The 17095-nt window shown below is 48.5% G+C and overlaps 1 protein-coding gene across 2 annotated transcripts in view; it reads left to right on the forward strand.

Moving 5' to 3' along the window:
• Positions 1-7692, forward strand: part of LOC144943687 (uncharacterized) — a 28557-nt gene extending 20865 nt beyond the window's left edge. For both annotated transcript variants that reach the window (XM_078871420.1, XM_078871421.1), the window contains 2 exons: positions 2362-2538; positions 3889-7692. In XM_078871420.1, the coding sequence (XP_078727546.1) occupies positions 2362-2538; positions 3889-4227 (516 nt within the window). In that variant the 3' untranslated portion in view covers positions 4228-7692. The remainder of the gene's footprint in view (positions 1-2361; positions 2539-3888) is intronic.
• Positions 7693-17095: the final 9403 nt, after the last annotated feature.

Genomic DNA, 17095 nt, shown 5'->3' on the forward strand with positions numbered 1-17095 from the left:
GGCCATGCGGCCGGTGGGATGTGTACATTATAAAGATTACACTTTCTCACGTGGAGGGAGGGATTGTGGATGGGAAGGAGACGGCATACTGTCTGCTTGGTTATTTTAATTTCACATGTAGAGCAGTGTTCTTCACTAAATTTCACCACACATTGGACATCATTGGGGGTTTGACAGCACTATAATGATGGGGAAGTATTTTTTTTATTTGTGTAGTGTCGGGGGCCACACTAAAGTCCAAAAGGGTCCACCAGTGGCCCGCGGGCCTTGCAATGAAGACTGACCAACATTATTCGTAATTAAAATATTTTTACATCATTGGAACCTCATTTGCCAGTAGCAAAATATATGATTGTTTTTTTACCCTTTTATCTGGCAACAAAACTGACACTTTTTTTTTTACAAGGAGTCATGTTTGCATTGACCACAATACCTGCAGTCGGAAAGCAAAAGGCGTCATCTGGTCCAACACCATGTGAGACTAGGCTCTAAAGAAAGCTGTCTCGGGTGTGGACCAATCCATTTCAAGGACAATGCATGCATTGTCAGAGTTATGTTTTTTGTTTGCATTCCGACTGCAGGTATTGTGGTCAATGCAAACATGACTCTTTGTAAAAAAAAAAAAGGTGTCATTTTTGTTGCCAAATAAAAGGGTAAAAAAACAATTATAAAATATGTTTATGTTGGGATAGATTTGCGTAAATGTCAACGCGTCCTAAACCCACCTCCACCCCAACACAGTCAATCAGCAAGCTTAGTCGTCCGCGGGGAACAGAAGGTCACAAAGCGCGATTCTTCTTCAGCACCACCGCTTGCGTGCTGGATAGCAAATCCACGTCGACGATGACAATTTGAGCTGGCGGCGTTCACGCTCGTGGTCGCAACAACCGGCGTCATCATGCGATTGCCAGAATAGTTTTCTGTTCCCGCTCTCGGCGGAGCAAGGCGATGTCACCACTGTGCGTCTATCTTCCAGGCCAAGGGTCGCACGGGAGGGGCACACACAGCGATCTTCACTCATTTTCAGAGGAGGGAGGTTGGGGCACTTTCGCCGATAAGACATCGTCAGTGCGAGGGCCGCCGCGCATTTGAAACCATTCGCGGTTTGACAACACGATGATGACGATGGGGGGAGGAAGGTATTTTCACACGTTGTGTATTGGTCGGGGGCGGGGGGGGGTGCACGCCAGGGAGTCGCACTGAAGGCCACCAAGGGGCCACCAGTGGCTCGAGGGCCTTGCAATGAGGAACGCTGGGATGCGCCGGCCCGTAACGCGACGCCGGGAGCTTCATTGGGGTCAAATATGGGGATGGGTTGGGGGTGGACAAAACGAAAAAAGAATAATTAAAAAAACATGAAAGTTGTACTGGGATAGTTTAAAAGCAAAAATCAGTTTTAATGGCAATCCGTGATTTACACTAAACTCCTCACGAATGTAGTGGTGTCATTTATTTATACAAATTTATCCCGGAATTAACGCTATACAAACACACACGTGTTCCTTTATGTATTAACAATAAGAAGGGGAAAATAAAACCTAAAATGTGCGCTTTAAATAACTATTAAAATAAACAGCTGCGATCGGGCATGACCCACGCACCAAGTTGAATTCCGGGGTGTTGGGCGATGTGTGTGGGGGGGGGGGCTATTGACGCAAGTTTTCTCTACCCTTGACCTGCCCTGTCCATTTTCACGTCAACACAGCCTAAATCTCTTGCAAGGGCTCCAACATCAATCAGGGCTATAGGAGTGGAGGATTGCGCAACGGTTACATCTACCGGTCATCATCATCATCATCATCCATCAACCTGGCCTCTTTAGTTCTCACCTGAGAAGTATGAATTGGTCTCTTGTAGAAATAGTAACAAGGCGAACTGTACGTTTGTATGTATTTGTAAATATCTGCAGTGGAGGGGAGCGGTGGCGCAACGGTTAGCGCGCTGCGCTACGACCCGAGTTTGATTCCCGCTCGCGGCCAACACCCGTGGCGATTAACGGGTCGTGGGCCTCCCCTAGGTCGACTTAGCCTCAAATTAGTACCTGGTGCGGTGTGTAACATCACCACTGGGGAGACAAAGGCGACCAGGCGTGGTGCTGACCACCTACCCCATGTGCCGTGCCGGCCTTCGCTCAGTTGCTACTCACCAGCAACACTTGCCCCCAACAGTCTGTTAAGGCTATACGGGGGATCTTTGTCTTTGTGGTGCTGGCCACCCACCCCCTCGTGCGCCGTGCCGGCCTTCGATCAGTTTGCTCCTCACTAGCAACAACTGTTCGATTGTTAGACCAACACGTGGGCGATCTTCATCCACGTGTCTTCGTCTTTGTGTTCCCCCCACCCCCTCCCCTCCCCTCCCCAGGCCGTGACCGAGCCCGACAGCTCCGACAGCGGCCACCAGGCGGCGGGTGCCGAGCGTCCGGGCGGGCCGCGTCACAACGTGCGCACCGTGCTGCTCGCCGTGGGCTGCTCGTGCCTCGTGCTGCTCGTGTCCGCAATGCTGCTCTACAGCAAGCGGCGCACGCGCAACAAGAGCTGGGTGAGCGGCGGTGGCGGCCGCATCACGCAGTCGTAACCCCAGCCACACCCCCGCCACCGCCCCCCAACGTCGAGTTTTAGTTTGCTTTTCTTTATCTCACCGGAGCGACAACTTCCAAGGGTACCAGTAGGATGAGTCTCATAGCGCACGGGTGTGACCCTGGGCGCGTGCCGTGTCGGCCTTTATATGTGCTCGCTAACAGCACTTGCCCCAACAGTTTGGTTCGGGCTATACGGGGGATCTTTGTCTTTGTTTGTATGGCAGTAGGGGAGGGAGGGGGTGAGGGAGACGATGATTGCCACTGTGTGTAATCCACACGAGATCACGAAAATTGAGTCGTAAACCACCATCGCGTCCTGGCTGGCCATCGACCAGAGATGCTCACTGCTCTTCTGCGGTCGTCTGGAACGCTCTTCCGTCCGATATTGGAAAGCCACTGGGGGCTATGCACGTTTAAATCATCATCTAGATTGACAACCCCATTTTTTATTGCATTTTTGTGTTTAGTTTGTTGTCCTTCCCCCGCACCTCCAATTAGCACGGGTTGGCTACGTACGGTGCGAAAGAAGTTCAACATACAAACATTCGAGTTTTCAATTGCAAGAGTGACCTGGGTGCATTAGTCTGCAATTAGGGGGGGGGGCAACGATGGCTCTTGCACATGTGACCAAATGTGACCACAACTCTGGCTGTCACCTGATGAAGCTAGTTGTAATTACTGTCGAAACGTCGTACTCAGATTGTAAATGTTGTGGCTTGGCTCTCCAGCACACAACCGGTGTGCTGTACTAGTGACGAATTAGCATGCTCTGTTTACGTGACAACCATAACTAGTTGGCTGTGTCGGGTGGTGGCGAGTTTTAACGACACATTTATATATTTACGCGATCTAACCCCCCAAAAAATATCTATTATGTGACTATATCCTGCTCTCTCTCGAGTTCTCGCCCCGTTAAACGAAGTGAACTTTGCGCGACTACAGCCGAGTCACATTGCCCATGCCTTGTTGCCAATGTTGTTTCGCATCTCGCCGATGGGCGGCGAATGTTTCCGCGTTTGAGGACCTCAAACTCCTGGACGGATTGTAGAAATCTTGCAGCTTATCGGTCAAATGTCGAGGCAATTACTGAACGAGTGCTTTGCGAATTAAGCAACAGTAACTTCGAAAAGTGCGGCATGGAGCTCAATTGGAATCTAGTGCAGTAGGTCCACGACATTTTGAGGTGATTGTGACCCAACGAGAACGCCCGGTCAGTCAAAAGTCATCGCGGGATCGTGGGAGTTCATTAGATTGACCACGCCCGATGCACGCTGACCATCTCTCCCTCCCTCTCGACCTCTCCGCGCCAGTACGTGCACAACGACCACCAGGTGCTCGAGAACCCCTGCTACGAGAACGGTTGCCACGACAACGGCGGGAACAGCAACGGCGGTTGCCACGACAACCCGGCGATGGAGGCGATCGCGGGCGGCCCGTCACCGGCTGCGGCGGCTGCTGCGGCAGACGGCTGGCCCGACGAGGCGTGGGGGTGCGACACGGGCCCCCCGCTCCGCCCGCCCGGCCGGGCCACGCCCGCCAGGGTGGCGGCGTCCCCCTCGGTGGGAGTTGACGCGTGGGTCGTGCCGCTGGACAACGTGAGCTCGGGAGACGACCCGCTCGCGGGCCTCATGCAGGACACGCGCCTGTGACGTGCGCGTTTGCGCGCCTGTGACGCGCAAGCTCGCACGCACGCGGGCACGCGGGCACGCGGGCGCCCCCTCGCGGCAGCAGCGTCCCTACCGGCAGCAGCACCAACAGCATCACTCGCAGCGCCAGTAGCATGAGAATAGCACGAGCAGAGCCAGCAGCAGCACTAGCAGCACCAGGAGCAGCAGCACTAGCAGCACGGGCAGCACGGACAGCACCAACAGCAGCAGCACCGCCAGTAGCAGTGATAACAACGCCACCAGGACCTAGAACAGCCCTAGCACTGCCAGTAGCAGCAGCAGCAATAACAGCGCCAGCAAGACTAGCAGCAACAGCAGCATCAGCAGGATTAGCACAACACGATCAGTGCGTTCTTGACCTTTATTGTAGCCCTTGCACTCCTTGGGTATCAATCGTAAAACAATATATAACGTTAATAAGTACGTAGGTTTGATGCAACAAAGTAGTTGAACTTACGTGCCCTTGCTTAATTTGTGTTTCGATGATTTACCTTCTAAAAAAGAAATCTGACCGTGTCTCGCACCCCCGTAAAGGGCATCTCGCAAGCCCAGGGGGTGCACGTGCACCCCGGGTGAAGAACCACCCCATGGCTTAAGGGATGCTTGCAGTGACGGATGGAATTTCGTAGAGTGGGGTCCCCGTTTAGTTCGCGGGATTTAGCGTCGTGTGGCCGCGCGGTTGAGGGGGGGGTTGAAACGAAGTCACGTGCCGCGTTCGCCCCCCCCCCACCCTCCTCCCCCTTCCACCCCCCCCCCCCTCTTTATCTACTGTTTGAAATGTTAAAGTTTAGCTCGCTACTGTGGCAGGGACTGTATTTTGTTTCTAGATGTGAAGCTTTCGTGACTGCAAGGATTCATACTCTTGGTTTTTTTTTCGGTAAAGTCACGTAGGTAAAAATAAATAATAAAAATAATATAAATGAAATAATAAATATATAATGAGTATCTTATTTCTATTATAAAAAAATAATAGAAATAATAATATAAATAAAAGAATAAATATATAACAAATATTTTATTTCTATTATTTGTATTTTTATTATTTATTTTTACCTACGTGATTTTACCGAAAAAACCTAAGAGTACGCATTTTGTTTAACGTTCTAAACAAGGCAAACGTGTGTGGTTTTTGTTACTTAGGCTTGAGCTATGATATATAGTGTTATGGTGGCTAGTTTCTATGATATTTGTTAAATGACAGTTGTATTATGTTATAAGGATGTCAGTAACTATTATTAGCTGATGTGTTGTTTTATTTGTTTTACACACGTATTAACGTACTCACCTCGTAATTTAAGCGTCAATTTTAAAATGCTTTTGTTGCTTGTGTTCACGACGTATTGATTAAGGATATCATCGCGACCGTCTGTAGAAAAATCGATGTTATGACAACGCATACCTGCTGTAATGTAATGGGCATTCGACCATGATCCGGCAATCGGTTGCATTGTTACACACTCACAATCGCGAGGACATCCATCGGAATGACGACAACCACAACCACCACCACCACCACGGCTGCCATTCCGTCTTTCATCTCGACCACGCTCCATCAACCCTCCTTAGTCCTCAAGTGCCCTGCACAACAAGTCCTGCTTCCTGAAACGAGCCCGGTTTAGTTTCTTAATAAAACTGTGGCCTTCAAAGGTAAAAAAAAAAACATGTTGATGACGTTTCTCGCAATGGCCCTTCTTCATAGCACATTTGCTGTCACATATGTACAGGATGCTTCAAAAAAAATGTTAACACCTCTGAGAATTTGCAACAAAACCACGAAAAATGTGTCTCTTCCGGGCTCTGGAGACCATCTGGAAAAGATTCCAGGCCACGCGTTGACAAGTGGGAGGCTCTTTGACTTTTTGAAGCTATCAACATACTTTTGTTATCACGTCACGGTGTATCGTTATTATCCGATCTTTTTTAATTAAAACGATAGCCCCATATAAAGTGTTAACAAAACATTTAAGCCCTACCCTGCATGTGTATTACATCGTACGGGAGGAACCCTGGAGGAATTCAATGCAGAACAGAGAGAGAGAGAGAATATTCTTCGGGTATTTCGGTAAAGTCACGTAGATAGATAGAAAAAATAATAACAATTAAATAATGAAAATGAAAATAAAGTGAATAAAAAAAATATCACGACGTTTCTCACCTGATGACGGACGCTTGTGTTGCGACCGAAACGTCGTGTTCTTTTATGATTATGTTTCTATCTATCTGGCTTTACCGAAAGAACCAGAGAATATGTCAACCTCTTGCATGTATTACGCTGTCAACAGCGAGGGTGGAGATCATTTTAAACTTGCACTTGTAGATTTGGACCGGTATTGTGTTTTGTAGTCTTCATCAGCATGCCACTGTGTTGGTCACACAATTACCAAAGTGTACATGATATATATGAAACACTCCCCACACGTAAGTGTGCAACAATATTCGTAGTTTCTGTATTGAGATTAAATTAGATGTTCCGCGCGGGATTCATTTTCGCGTGAATTGCAGTTTGCCTGCAATTACTACAATCAGAGCTTTACAGGCAAGCTTGGAGTAGCGTAGATAATTACCGGCGTAAGGCACTGCCACTAGATCACAAGCTAAGCTTCTCCATAATAACAATCCTATACGTATTGTACCGTACCCTAATTGTTCTATAATCATAGGAACAGGTTAGAAAATGAGATGGACGCAAGAAGGCGGGGTTGGTGTTAGTTTGGCCACGATTACTCCAGGGTGAGCGTTCCGGGCTGTTCCGGCTGAGATTAAACATTGACGGCAATCGGAAGTCTGCACTTAAGATAACGCATGAGCGCCCTGAGTAGCATTTGTACATCTCACTGCTAGTGATGTGGGGGGGGGGGGCATTGATTAATCATCAGCAGCCATGGTCAGTCCACTGCTAGATGAAGGCCACCACAACAATCATCAGCCTAAGTATTTTGCCCAGCACTGGTTTGACAAAATGCCTGTTGTACACGTGCATATCTTCGATGTAATTGCAGCGGCCTCTAGTGGGCAGCTACCCCCGCCCCCCCCAGCTTAATTTTTACGTAATAATTTCAAGGGTAAATTAATATTTTCCGGAGCTCAGACTGAAATGAAGACGCGCCCTTTCGGTAGTGATGTTCTAAAAGAGAAATACGTCTTCGGATGATGATGCTGATGCTGATAATGAAAGTATAGAAAACTGTTTTCGCACCGTACGGTGCCCACCGTGCTAATCGGAGGTGCGGGGGATGATGTTGTTCTGACGATGTGCTGTGTGTCTCTGTGCTTGTTTTAGATATGACTCGCGCTCTCTCTCTCTCTCGGCGTGAGAGCACGTAGCCGCATGTGCCTTTCTACTGTAGCGACGCAACGTGTGGGAAGATCTCCCATGGAACGTTAAACGATATAAATGTGATAATATTATTAATGACAATAAATTCCACTTACGTGATATATTAAGAACTCATCTCATCTCACTTCTGTTGGTTTATGGAATGCGTGTGTGGGTCTGTGTTGCTTCGTGGGCAGCGTTAGTGTCGTGGTTAGCGCCCTACGCTACAAACCCGTTGACTCGAGTTCGATTCCCGCTCATGGCCAACACCAGCGGCGGTTATCTTAACCGGTCCCAGTCCTGGGCCTCCTCTAGGTCGACCCAGTCTCAAATGAATAACCTGGTGCGGTGTGTAAACATCGCCACTGGGGGAGACAAAAGCGGCCGGGCGTGGTGCTGACCACCCACTCCCTCGTTAACCGTGCCGACCTTTTAGCTGCTCGCTAACGGCACTTGCCCCAATAGTCTGTCAAGGCTATACGGGGGATCTTTGTTCTTTTTATCATGTTGCTGCTTACAACTTGAAACGCGCCGCCGCCACACTACCTGACCCGCCTCTACTGGACGTCTGTGAAAAAGAGCTTCAAAGCTCATCGGATTCCTCCGGGGAAAAAGTAAAACATCCCGACTCGGAGCGTATTTCGCTCGCTCTCGTAGAGAGAGAACGGCTCGGAGGCTCGAGGAATGAACCTCAGACGAGCGGGAAGGCAGCAGCCACACGGCAAGCCGGCGCCACCAATATAATTACCCAAGCTCTGCGCTCCTCCATACATTAAGATGTTTACAGCCGATGAGTGTGCACACATGTGGGGGGAAAGCGGAGCGCAGGGAGAGGACGCACGACTGCGAGGGGATAACTCTCCATTCCCCGACCATCCCATTGATCCGACGGAGATTATTATCGACAATTATTATGAGTGCAATCGACCATACCATGGAGTCCGATGGAGATTAGTCCACCCCGTCGCTGTACCGCCGTCTGCTGGCTCGCCAGGGTACTGCAGCCTCCTCGACGCCCATGGCAAGGGGGAGGCGAAACACAAAACGCACCCACGTCGAACGTATTTCGCACCGTGCGTTAGCCAGCCGTGCGCATGAGAGGTGCGTGGGGAAGGACAACAACACTAAAAAAAACTTAAATCAGTTCCAAATAAATTAGTTTTCGATTCAGATTTAAAAGGTGTGCACACCTGCAGGGGCTCCTGAGTAGATGGCGTGTCGGCGGTAAAGTAGTTGATTATAGACAGAAAATAACATTGGCATCATTTTAACACGTTAGTAGGAGGAGGCTTTAGCGAGCAATATCATCCCATACTAGAAGTGTTTTGGGTTAAATCTATAAATGTGTCGTTAAAACCCGCCACCACCCGACACAGCCAACTAGTAAGGGTTGTCACGTAAACAGAACGTGGCCACCATTGGAACCTCCTTTGCCAGTAGCAAAATATGATAATTGGTTTTTGAAATTGATTGGTCCACACCCGAGACAGCTATAATAAAAGCTGTCTCGGGTGTGGACCAATCAATTTCAAGGACAGTGCATGTATTATCAGAGTTGTGTTTTTTGTTTGCATTCTGACCGCAGGTATTGTGGTCAATGCAAACATGACTCCTTGTAAAAAAGAGGTGTCAGTTTTGTTGCCAGATAAAAGGGTAAAACAACTATTATCAGAACGTGGCCAATTCGTCACTAGTACAGCACACCCGTTGTGTGTCGGAGAGCCAAGCCACAACATTTAACAATCTGAGCACGACGTTTCGCCAGTAATTACAACTAGCTTCATCAGGCGACAGCCAGACTTATCGTCAATGTTGAACCTCTATGAACATTATCATCATCCTTAACCGGGAGCGATCCACTGCCGGATGAAGGCCTCCCCGGGCGCAAAGTACTGCAGCATAAAACGGTAAAGGCGCGGCCCCGAAACGTCGTATACTCCACCTGCTGGTGGAAGGGGTCGCCACTGTGGGGGGACTCACGCGGTGTCTACCCTTCCGTGCAGTTCAGACGTCACGGAAGAGGGGAGTGCCCACACTCGACCCCACCACACACGCGACTTCGTGTAGCTACCACCCGCTATATACTGCCGGGTAAAGATACATAGATCACGTGGGGGGGAGGGGTGGGGGGCGCTGCGGGGTACAAGATAACTTGCCCAATTGTTTCAGCTGCCGCGCCGGGAGGGTGATTTGAATCGGAAAAAATATAACGCCCGCCCGAATTACCACGAGCTAATTAATCCAGGGGTCAGCAACCTGCGGCTCTTTGCCCCCCCCCACCCCCTGATGTTTGGCTGCCCCCCCCCGCCCCCACGTGCGGCTCTTTGGCTGCCCCCTTGTGGCTCTTTGGCTGCCCCCTTGCGGCTCTTTGGCTGCCCCCCTTGCGGGCAGCAGTTTTAAAAATAAAATTCTAAATATGACGAGGAATGGGCCACTATGGAATGTCGTGGTGACACGGAAATGTGCAGTCAAACTGAAGAACCAATAGCGGAAAAATAACTAAATAGACGCAGTCTTCATTGAGTTAATTCCATCACCTATGTTGTGTATCGAAGTCAGGATGTGTGTTGTCATCTGCCGTGTTACCTGCTGTGTCTGTGTCCAGGCAGCTGTGCGTGTGATGCGTCTCTCGAACTATTTTGATCAGTCGAAGACGAAAACAACACGAGAGAAATGCCTTTTCCTCCCCTTCTTTGAAAGGTTGCCGACCCCTGGAGTTGACCCGCAACGCAGGTGGCTGCACGTGCGTCACGGCTCCACTGGACGGCGGTGTTCTGCCGTCTCAACGCGTCCACTCGAGTGGGGGGGGGAGCGGTGGCGCAGTGCTCAGCGCACTCCGCCCGCTCTGAACTCCGCCCGCCCGGGGTTCGAATCCCCGGGGCGAGGAACGTTATGCGCCGTATGTATGTTGAACTTCTTTCGCACCGTACGCAGCCCACCGTGATGAATCGGAGGTGCGGGGGAAGGACAACGAGAGTGACATCAGCTGCGAAGTGAGAGCAGGAACCCGCCCTGTGCACCCACCAGTTCACCAAAAGCCACGCTGACCAGTGCGGTGAAGTATGGTCAAATAACACCCCCAAAAACCGCACGGCTCGGAGAGACCGCCATCTCTTAACGCGTACACACACAGCTCCTGACTCTGGCGCTATCACAGCTGCGGTCAATGATACTCGTGATGGATCATGTCACGGATAGCGCTATAGAAGCACCCTGGTTTTGTGATGAAATTCCACATTCCTATGACGGATGTGACGCACGTTGAACCCTCGCCGCAGCCTTGCGAGTTCGCGCAGTAGCAATTTTATCGACCCGCGGGGACGACGGGTGATGATGCTGATGATGATGTTTGCTGAGTCGGCCCCGGAGAGGAGGCTTGTTGTCCTCAGCACGTGCCGCCCATGCAAGCGGTTCATCGAGCGGCTGGTTGGTTAATCTTCGTGCGAACCGGTTGAAATCGCGTCCATGGAGACGGGGATGGACAGAGGCCACGAGGTGACGTTCCAAGGGGCCGTCCATAAATGACGTCACGCGATTTTGGACACTTTTTTAACCGCCCACCCCCTCGTCACACGGCGTCACAAAAAGTCAGACCCCCCCCCCCTCAAATATGACGTCACAAATGTTTGCCCCTCCCCCCTCCCAAACCATATTTCCATTTTGAAAATAAAACATGCTTCAAATCGCTTTAAACTATTGTTATTGTGGTGCGTATTTAATGTGGCGCTGCACTCTGATGTTGTAGGAGAAAACATTTATTAAAAATTATATTTAATTAAGTAGAACGTGTTGTCTATATTTATTTAAGGTTGCGCATTTTGATGTGACGTCACATCTCTCAACCCCCCCCCCCCTCGTCACACATCGTCACAAATGGTTGACCCCCCCCCCCTCCCCCCTAGGTGCGTGACGTCATTTATGGACGGCTCCTAACCGGTGGGAGATGGAGCGATTAAATCAGCTCGTGTGCCGGTGCATTGTTTGGCGACGTATCCGTTGAGGAGGGGGTGGGCGGGGAGGGGACGTGGATTGGTCTTCATCGAGCAGTGGATTGACCATGGATGATGATGATGGTGATGACGAATGGCTAAGTCGATTGAGTATCATTTTATACGTTGTTTTTTGTGAACACAATTGCGGAGCACAAGGCCCAAAGACCCAACACGTGAAGCGGTCGGCAGCAACCAGCACTGTCGAAGCCGTCATCGATACGAGTGTAACGCGTTCATTTTGTATCACCACCACCACCGCCGTCGTCGTCGTAATATAAGAGCTTGGGGAAAGGAAACGGGTGAGCAGATTCCACAGGCCGGCAGTGTCCATCGTGAATCAATTCGTCTCTAGCTCTCAATCCCGATAAGATGCATGTGCGCATCACGAATGAGGGCCATTGCTCGGAACGTCGCCTATTTACGGCCGCATTGCCACTGACGGACGCGTTGAATGTTTTTACTCGCGGGCATTTGTGCGTGGGCAGCCGCATCGCCCAAACGCTATGCACGGCGGTGGCCCAGATGTCTTGTGATCCCCATTTAAATCTATCACATTTTTAAAGTAATGTTTACGTAAAACAGAAATGAACATGCAAAGGGGAAAACACGTGTCAGCGGTCGTTTAATTGGGGGTCAAAAGACATCACGGACCACTCTGTACGTACATGACAAAATATTATGGCATACTCGTTGGTTCTTTCGGTAAAGTCACGTAGGTATAAAATAAAATGAATTAAATCACGACGTTTCGATTGCAAGACAAGCAATCGTCATCAGGTGGGAAAACCACAGCAAGACATTTTTTTTTTGCTGACGATGATTGCTAGTGTTGCAATCGAAACGTCGTGATTTAATTCATTTTATTTTCTACCCACGTGACTTTACCGAAAGAACCAAAGAGTATGGATCCCTGCAGTCACGAAAACTTCAAATCTAGATTATTTTGGCAACATTTCACGACTCCGCAGAACTTGACGACGCGAATTTAGAACACTCTCAGTCTTCTTCATCAGCAGAGTTGGGTGGGGGGGGGGCGGTGGGCAGACCCCCCTGAAGCTATTTGGGCTGTCACACAAACATATACCCCCCCCCCCCAACATACACCCACAAGAACAAAGATCCCCCGTCCAGCCTTTAACAGACTGCTGGGGCGAGTACTTCTGAGCATAAATGAAGGCAGGCGCAACACCGGCGAGGGGGTGGGTGGCCAACATCACGCACGGCCGTCTTTGTCTCCCCAGCGCTGATGACTAACACGCCGCGATTGGCTGAGTCGACCTACGGGAGGCCCACGACCGGTTCGGATATTGACCACTGCGGTATGGGTCTCGAGCGGGAATCGAACTCGGGACGCAGGACGCGTGGCGCACGGCGCCAATCACCCAGCGACCCCTCCCCACAAACACAAGCAAAGGTAACGATTCCCCCGTATAGCCTTAACCAGACTGTTGGGGCAAGTGCAGTTAGCGCGCAGCGATGAAGGCCGGCAGCGGCACACGAGGGGGTGGGTGGCCAGCACCACGCCCGACCGCCTTTGTCATTCCCAGTGGCGATGTTTTACCCACCGCATCAGGTACAGTGCAGTCGTCATTTGAGGCTGAATCGACGTAGGGGAGACCCATAGACACACGCGTACTCACACACAGCCACTTAACCCAACCCACCCCTACGCTCACACGGCGGAATGCTAATTTTTACAACCCCACTTTTACGACTCAGCTGAGCTATTACTCGGGATACTTCCTGTCGTTACCTCCCATTCCATTGTGCCCAAATTAAAGAAAGGAAGAGAGAAGAGAGAGAGAGAGGAGGTTGGGGGGAGGGGTGGTGGAGGGGAGTGGTTGTGGGAGAGGCACACACGGGCCGGTTGCGGTCGCGACCAGCCAGTGCCAGGCTTAGTGCACAAAGACAAACAAGCGTTTGGCTTTTACAAGGGGCTTGCTTTGATGAGCCCCCAATTGAGGCAGTCAGACAAGTCAAGTAGCTTTTGTTTTATCAGCTGAGAAGTCTGTTTTTTTTTCTCTTTCTGTTCTCTCGCAAAAAAATGGGTAAAGGTGCAACCCTGCAATTTCTCGCCGGAGTCACCGCTGGCGGAAGAAGGGCCTGATGTTTTGATTGGGTCGAGAAGTTTGTGTTTTCCTGCTCCATTCGAAACATTTTAAACGGTTAGAGCAAGAGTTAAAGGTGCCTCCCTGCGGGTGATGCTGGCGCTCGAGCAGGGATCGGAAGCCTGCGACTTCGCAGCCGCATGCGGCTCTTTAAAGGACCGATTCGTGAAGTCGCTCAGTGCATTGCGGCTCTTGAAAAATTTAGTTTGTTTTTACGGAATTCCCAAAAAAATGTCTCTTGGTGTTTTGGTTGCCGACCCGTGCACAAGAGAGACCTTCTAGAGAGGACTATACTTTGGCCTACTCTTCCACGCTGGAAGAAGTGGGACCTACCCCACACTTTGCCCCAACACACGCGATCCGCCGATCGACTAAACTTTGGTGTATCCATTTATACGTCTGGGTATAAATATCGAACCGGCTACCTCGGGGTTCGCAAGAGACCTGGGAATTACGAAGAACTTTACTGGACATCTGTGAAAAAAAAACTTCATAGCTCATCGGATTCTTCTAGTATAAATAAACATTCTGATTCTGAACGTATACGTGCATACATACGGGGAGTTGCATTGTAAGTAAATAGACGATTTGAGTGAAGCACTATCGTCTGCACTCCTTCGACGGAGGAGGCTGAAGAACAGCAAAAAGACACGAACACTCTCTCTGCTGCTGCTGAAGCCCTCTCGTCGTGGCTAGGAGACCTCGGACATTGGGCATTTCACAAGACGAGAATGGCAAGGGAATGGAAGGAACTGGAAAGAGAAGAAGACCTCACAAAGAGTGCCTGGATGACAATATATAACACTGGTCAACAACAACAAAAAACGTTTTTTTTTCTGGCCTGGACTTTTGCAGCTGTTTAAGACTAATTTCAGGGTGCTGATTCCAAATCTGATCTCATATTTTCTCTATCACATCAAATTTTTATGCTATAGGCATACCCCATTTTCATTGATTTTAACCGAAATTAACTCTGTCACTTATGATTGCAAGTTGTTGCGAGTCAGTGACTGCTTTAGTGTTAAAATGTGGTGCTGTATTTTTAGGATAGTGTGTTTATAATATAATTTTATGTAGATATCCACATTTATTTAATATTTTTCTTCTGCAGTTTTTATTGAAAATGCAATATTTTATATCTCAAAAACCTGATGTGATAGACAAAAACTGATGCCAGATTTGGAATCAGCACCCCAAAATTACCTTAAACCCGTTGGAATAGCTTATGCCAGAAAAAGTGTGTTGACCAGTGTAAGAGATTGGTGCCAGAGAGATGTGGCACACTGCTTGAGCATATTGACACACGACAGAGAGGAAAGTGGAAACAAAATGAGGAAATGTCCAGTGGACGCTTACTGCGGGCTATCTGCCCGATGGATCGTGATGGTCATGATGAATGGTCAGGGAATGTGTGGGCAGTGATGTACAAACACAAATGTACAGGTCACTATGAGACCTCCTTTACCAGTGGCAAAATATAGTAGTAGGTTTTTACCCTTTAAACTGGTACAAAACTGACACCTTTATACAAGGCATCATGTTTGCAATATGATGCCTTGTATAACGGTGCCAGTTTTGTACCAGTTTAAAGGGTAAAAACCTACTACTATATTTTGCCACTGGTAAAGGAGGTCTCATAGTGTAAATGCTTACCCCGAGCTCTCAATACTCTGATAGTGCACTGTTTTTGAGTTGTACGCATTTTGGCATCATCTGGTCCAACAGCAATGGAGACTAGGCTCTAAGGAAAGCTGTCTCGGGTGTGGACCAATCAACTTCAAGGACAGTGCATATCATTACCATTATCAGAGTTGTTTCTTTTTGTTTGCATTTTGACTGCTTGTGTTGCGGTTATTGCAAACATGATGCCTTGTATAAAGGTGTCAGTTTTGTACCAGTTTAAAGGGTAAAAACCTACTACTAAATGTACAGGTCGTTGAGCAGGAACGGGTTGTTGAACAGGAATGGCCATAACCGGGTTGACAATTCACTCGCCACTCATCTTGGACTATAGCTCGGCTGTCAGTGTTCGTAGTCAGTTAACCACCAGCTGCATTTGAGGGGTAACATGAGCCGTCACGTGAGACGTGACGTAAGAGGTAACGTGTTAACAGACACACGGACAATGGTGAAGATTAAGATGGAATTAAAAAAAAGTATAACCCGTAAAAACAAAGTTTTTCACTATAAATCCTTTATATGCGTGGCGGCTAGAGTCCTCTCGTCCTCTGGCTTGAGATGGCTGCCACCTATGGGTCAGATGATTGCCTGCCACCATTAAGCAATTGGTAATTAAATATAATATTTTTGTCCTAAAAAGTGTAAAATTTTGGAAAAAAAATTTCACGAACATTAATTGTCACGCACAACGAGTCTGTGTGGAAAATGTCAGCTCGATTGGATCACGGGAAGTGGGTTAAAAAACGACCGAAAGATTTGCACGGTCCTAAGCAAGCAAGCGAACTTAATATAAAGGATTTAAAAAACCCAACACTTTCATCATTCACACCGTGGCTTTAAAAGAAGTAAATGCATACAATACGCGACGTTTCGGGCAACGGCCTCTTCTTGACAACACATAGGCCTGAGAGGTAGACTGGCCCATGTGCTGTGAAGAAGGTCCGTTGCCCGAAACGTCACAACTTATATTTGTTTCCTCTTTTGAGCAGCGTTCATTGTGCGTGTGCACCACTGCCAAAGCAGCAGCAGCAATTTCGTTTGATTGGGAAATGTATAAATGTATCGATAAAAGCCGCCACCACCCGACACAGCCAACTAGCTGTCGCCTGATGAAGCCTGTTGTAATTACTGGCGAAACGTCGTACTCAGATTGTAAATGTTGTGGTTTGGCTCTCCAACACACCGGTGTGCTGTACTAGTGACGAATTGGCATGTTTCTGTTTACGTGGCAACCCTTACTAGTTGGCTGTGTTCTGGTGGTAGTGGGTTTAACGACACATTTATATATTTACGCGACCTAACCCAAAACTCTCTTATGGGTGATAATGTTCGCGACAGCCTACGTGTTAAACTGGGAAATGCAACATGCATTGTTTTAAACCCTATATATATTGTACGTATTTTAACACGACGATGATGATCGTGATGCTTATGCTGATACCGCTTCACATGCTGCTGCTGATGATGATGTTTAATTGTATGATGACATTGCCTACAAAATGTAAGCGGATCATATATTGTTGCGAGGTCTATATTATTGTTCATTCGTTTATACACCAATAGTCACGTTTATAATAATTACAATGATGATGATGATGATTGTGTCAATGATGAACAAGCAACGCGTAATGATCGCCAGAATTGTTTTAATGGAAAATTTGCGTGTTCATGAAGGTCACCACTTCTTCCGCGGTTTATACATGTGTCATTTACAGATATACAACGACGGACATACACAAGGCATATAGCAATTC

Source organism: Lampetra fluviatilis, chromosome 32 (genome assembly GCF_964198595.1).
Source record: "Lampetra fluviatilis chromosome 32, kcLamFluv1.1, whole genome shotgun sequence".
Lineage (NCBI taxonomy): Eukaryota > Metazoa > Chordata > Hyperoartia > Petromyzontiformes > Petromyzontidae > Lampetra > Lampetra fluviatilis.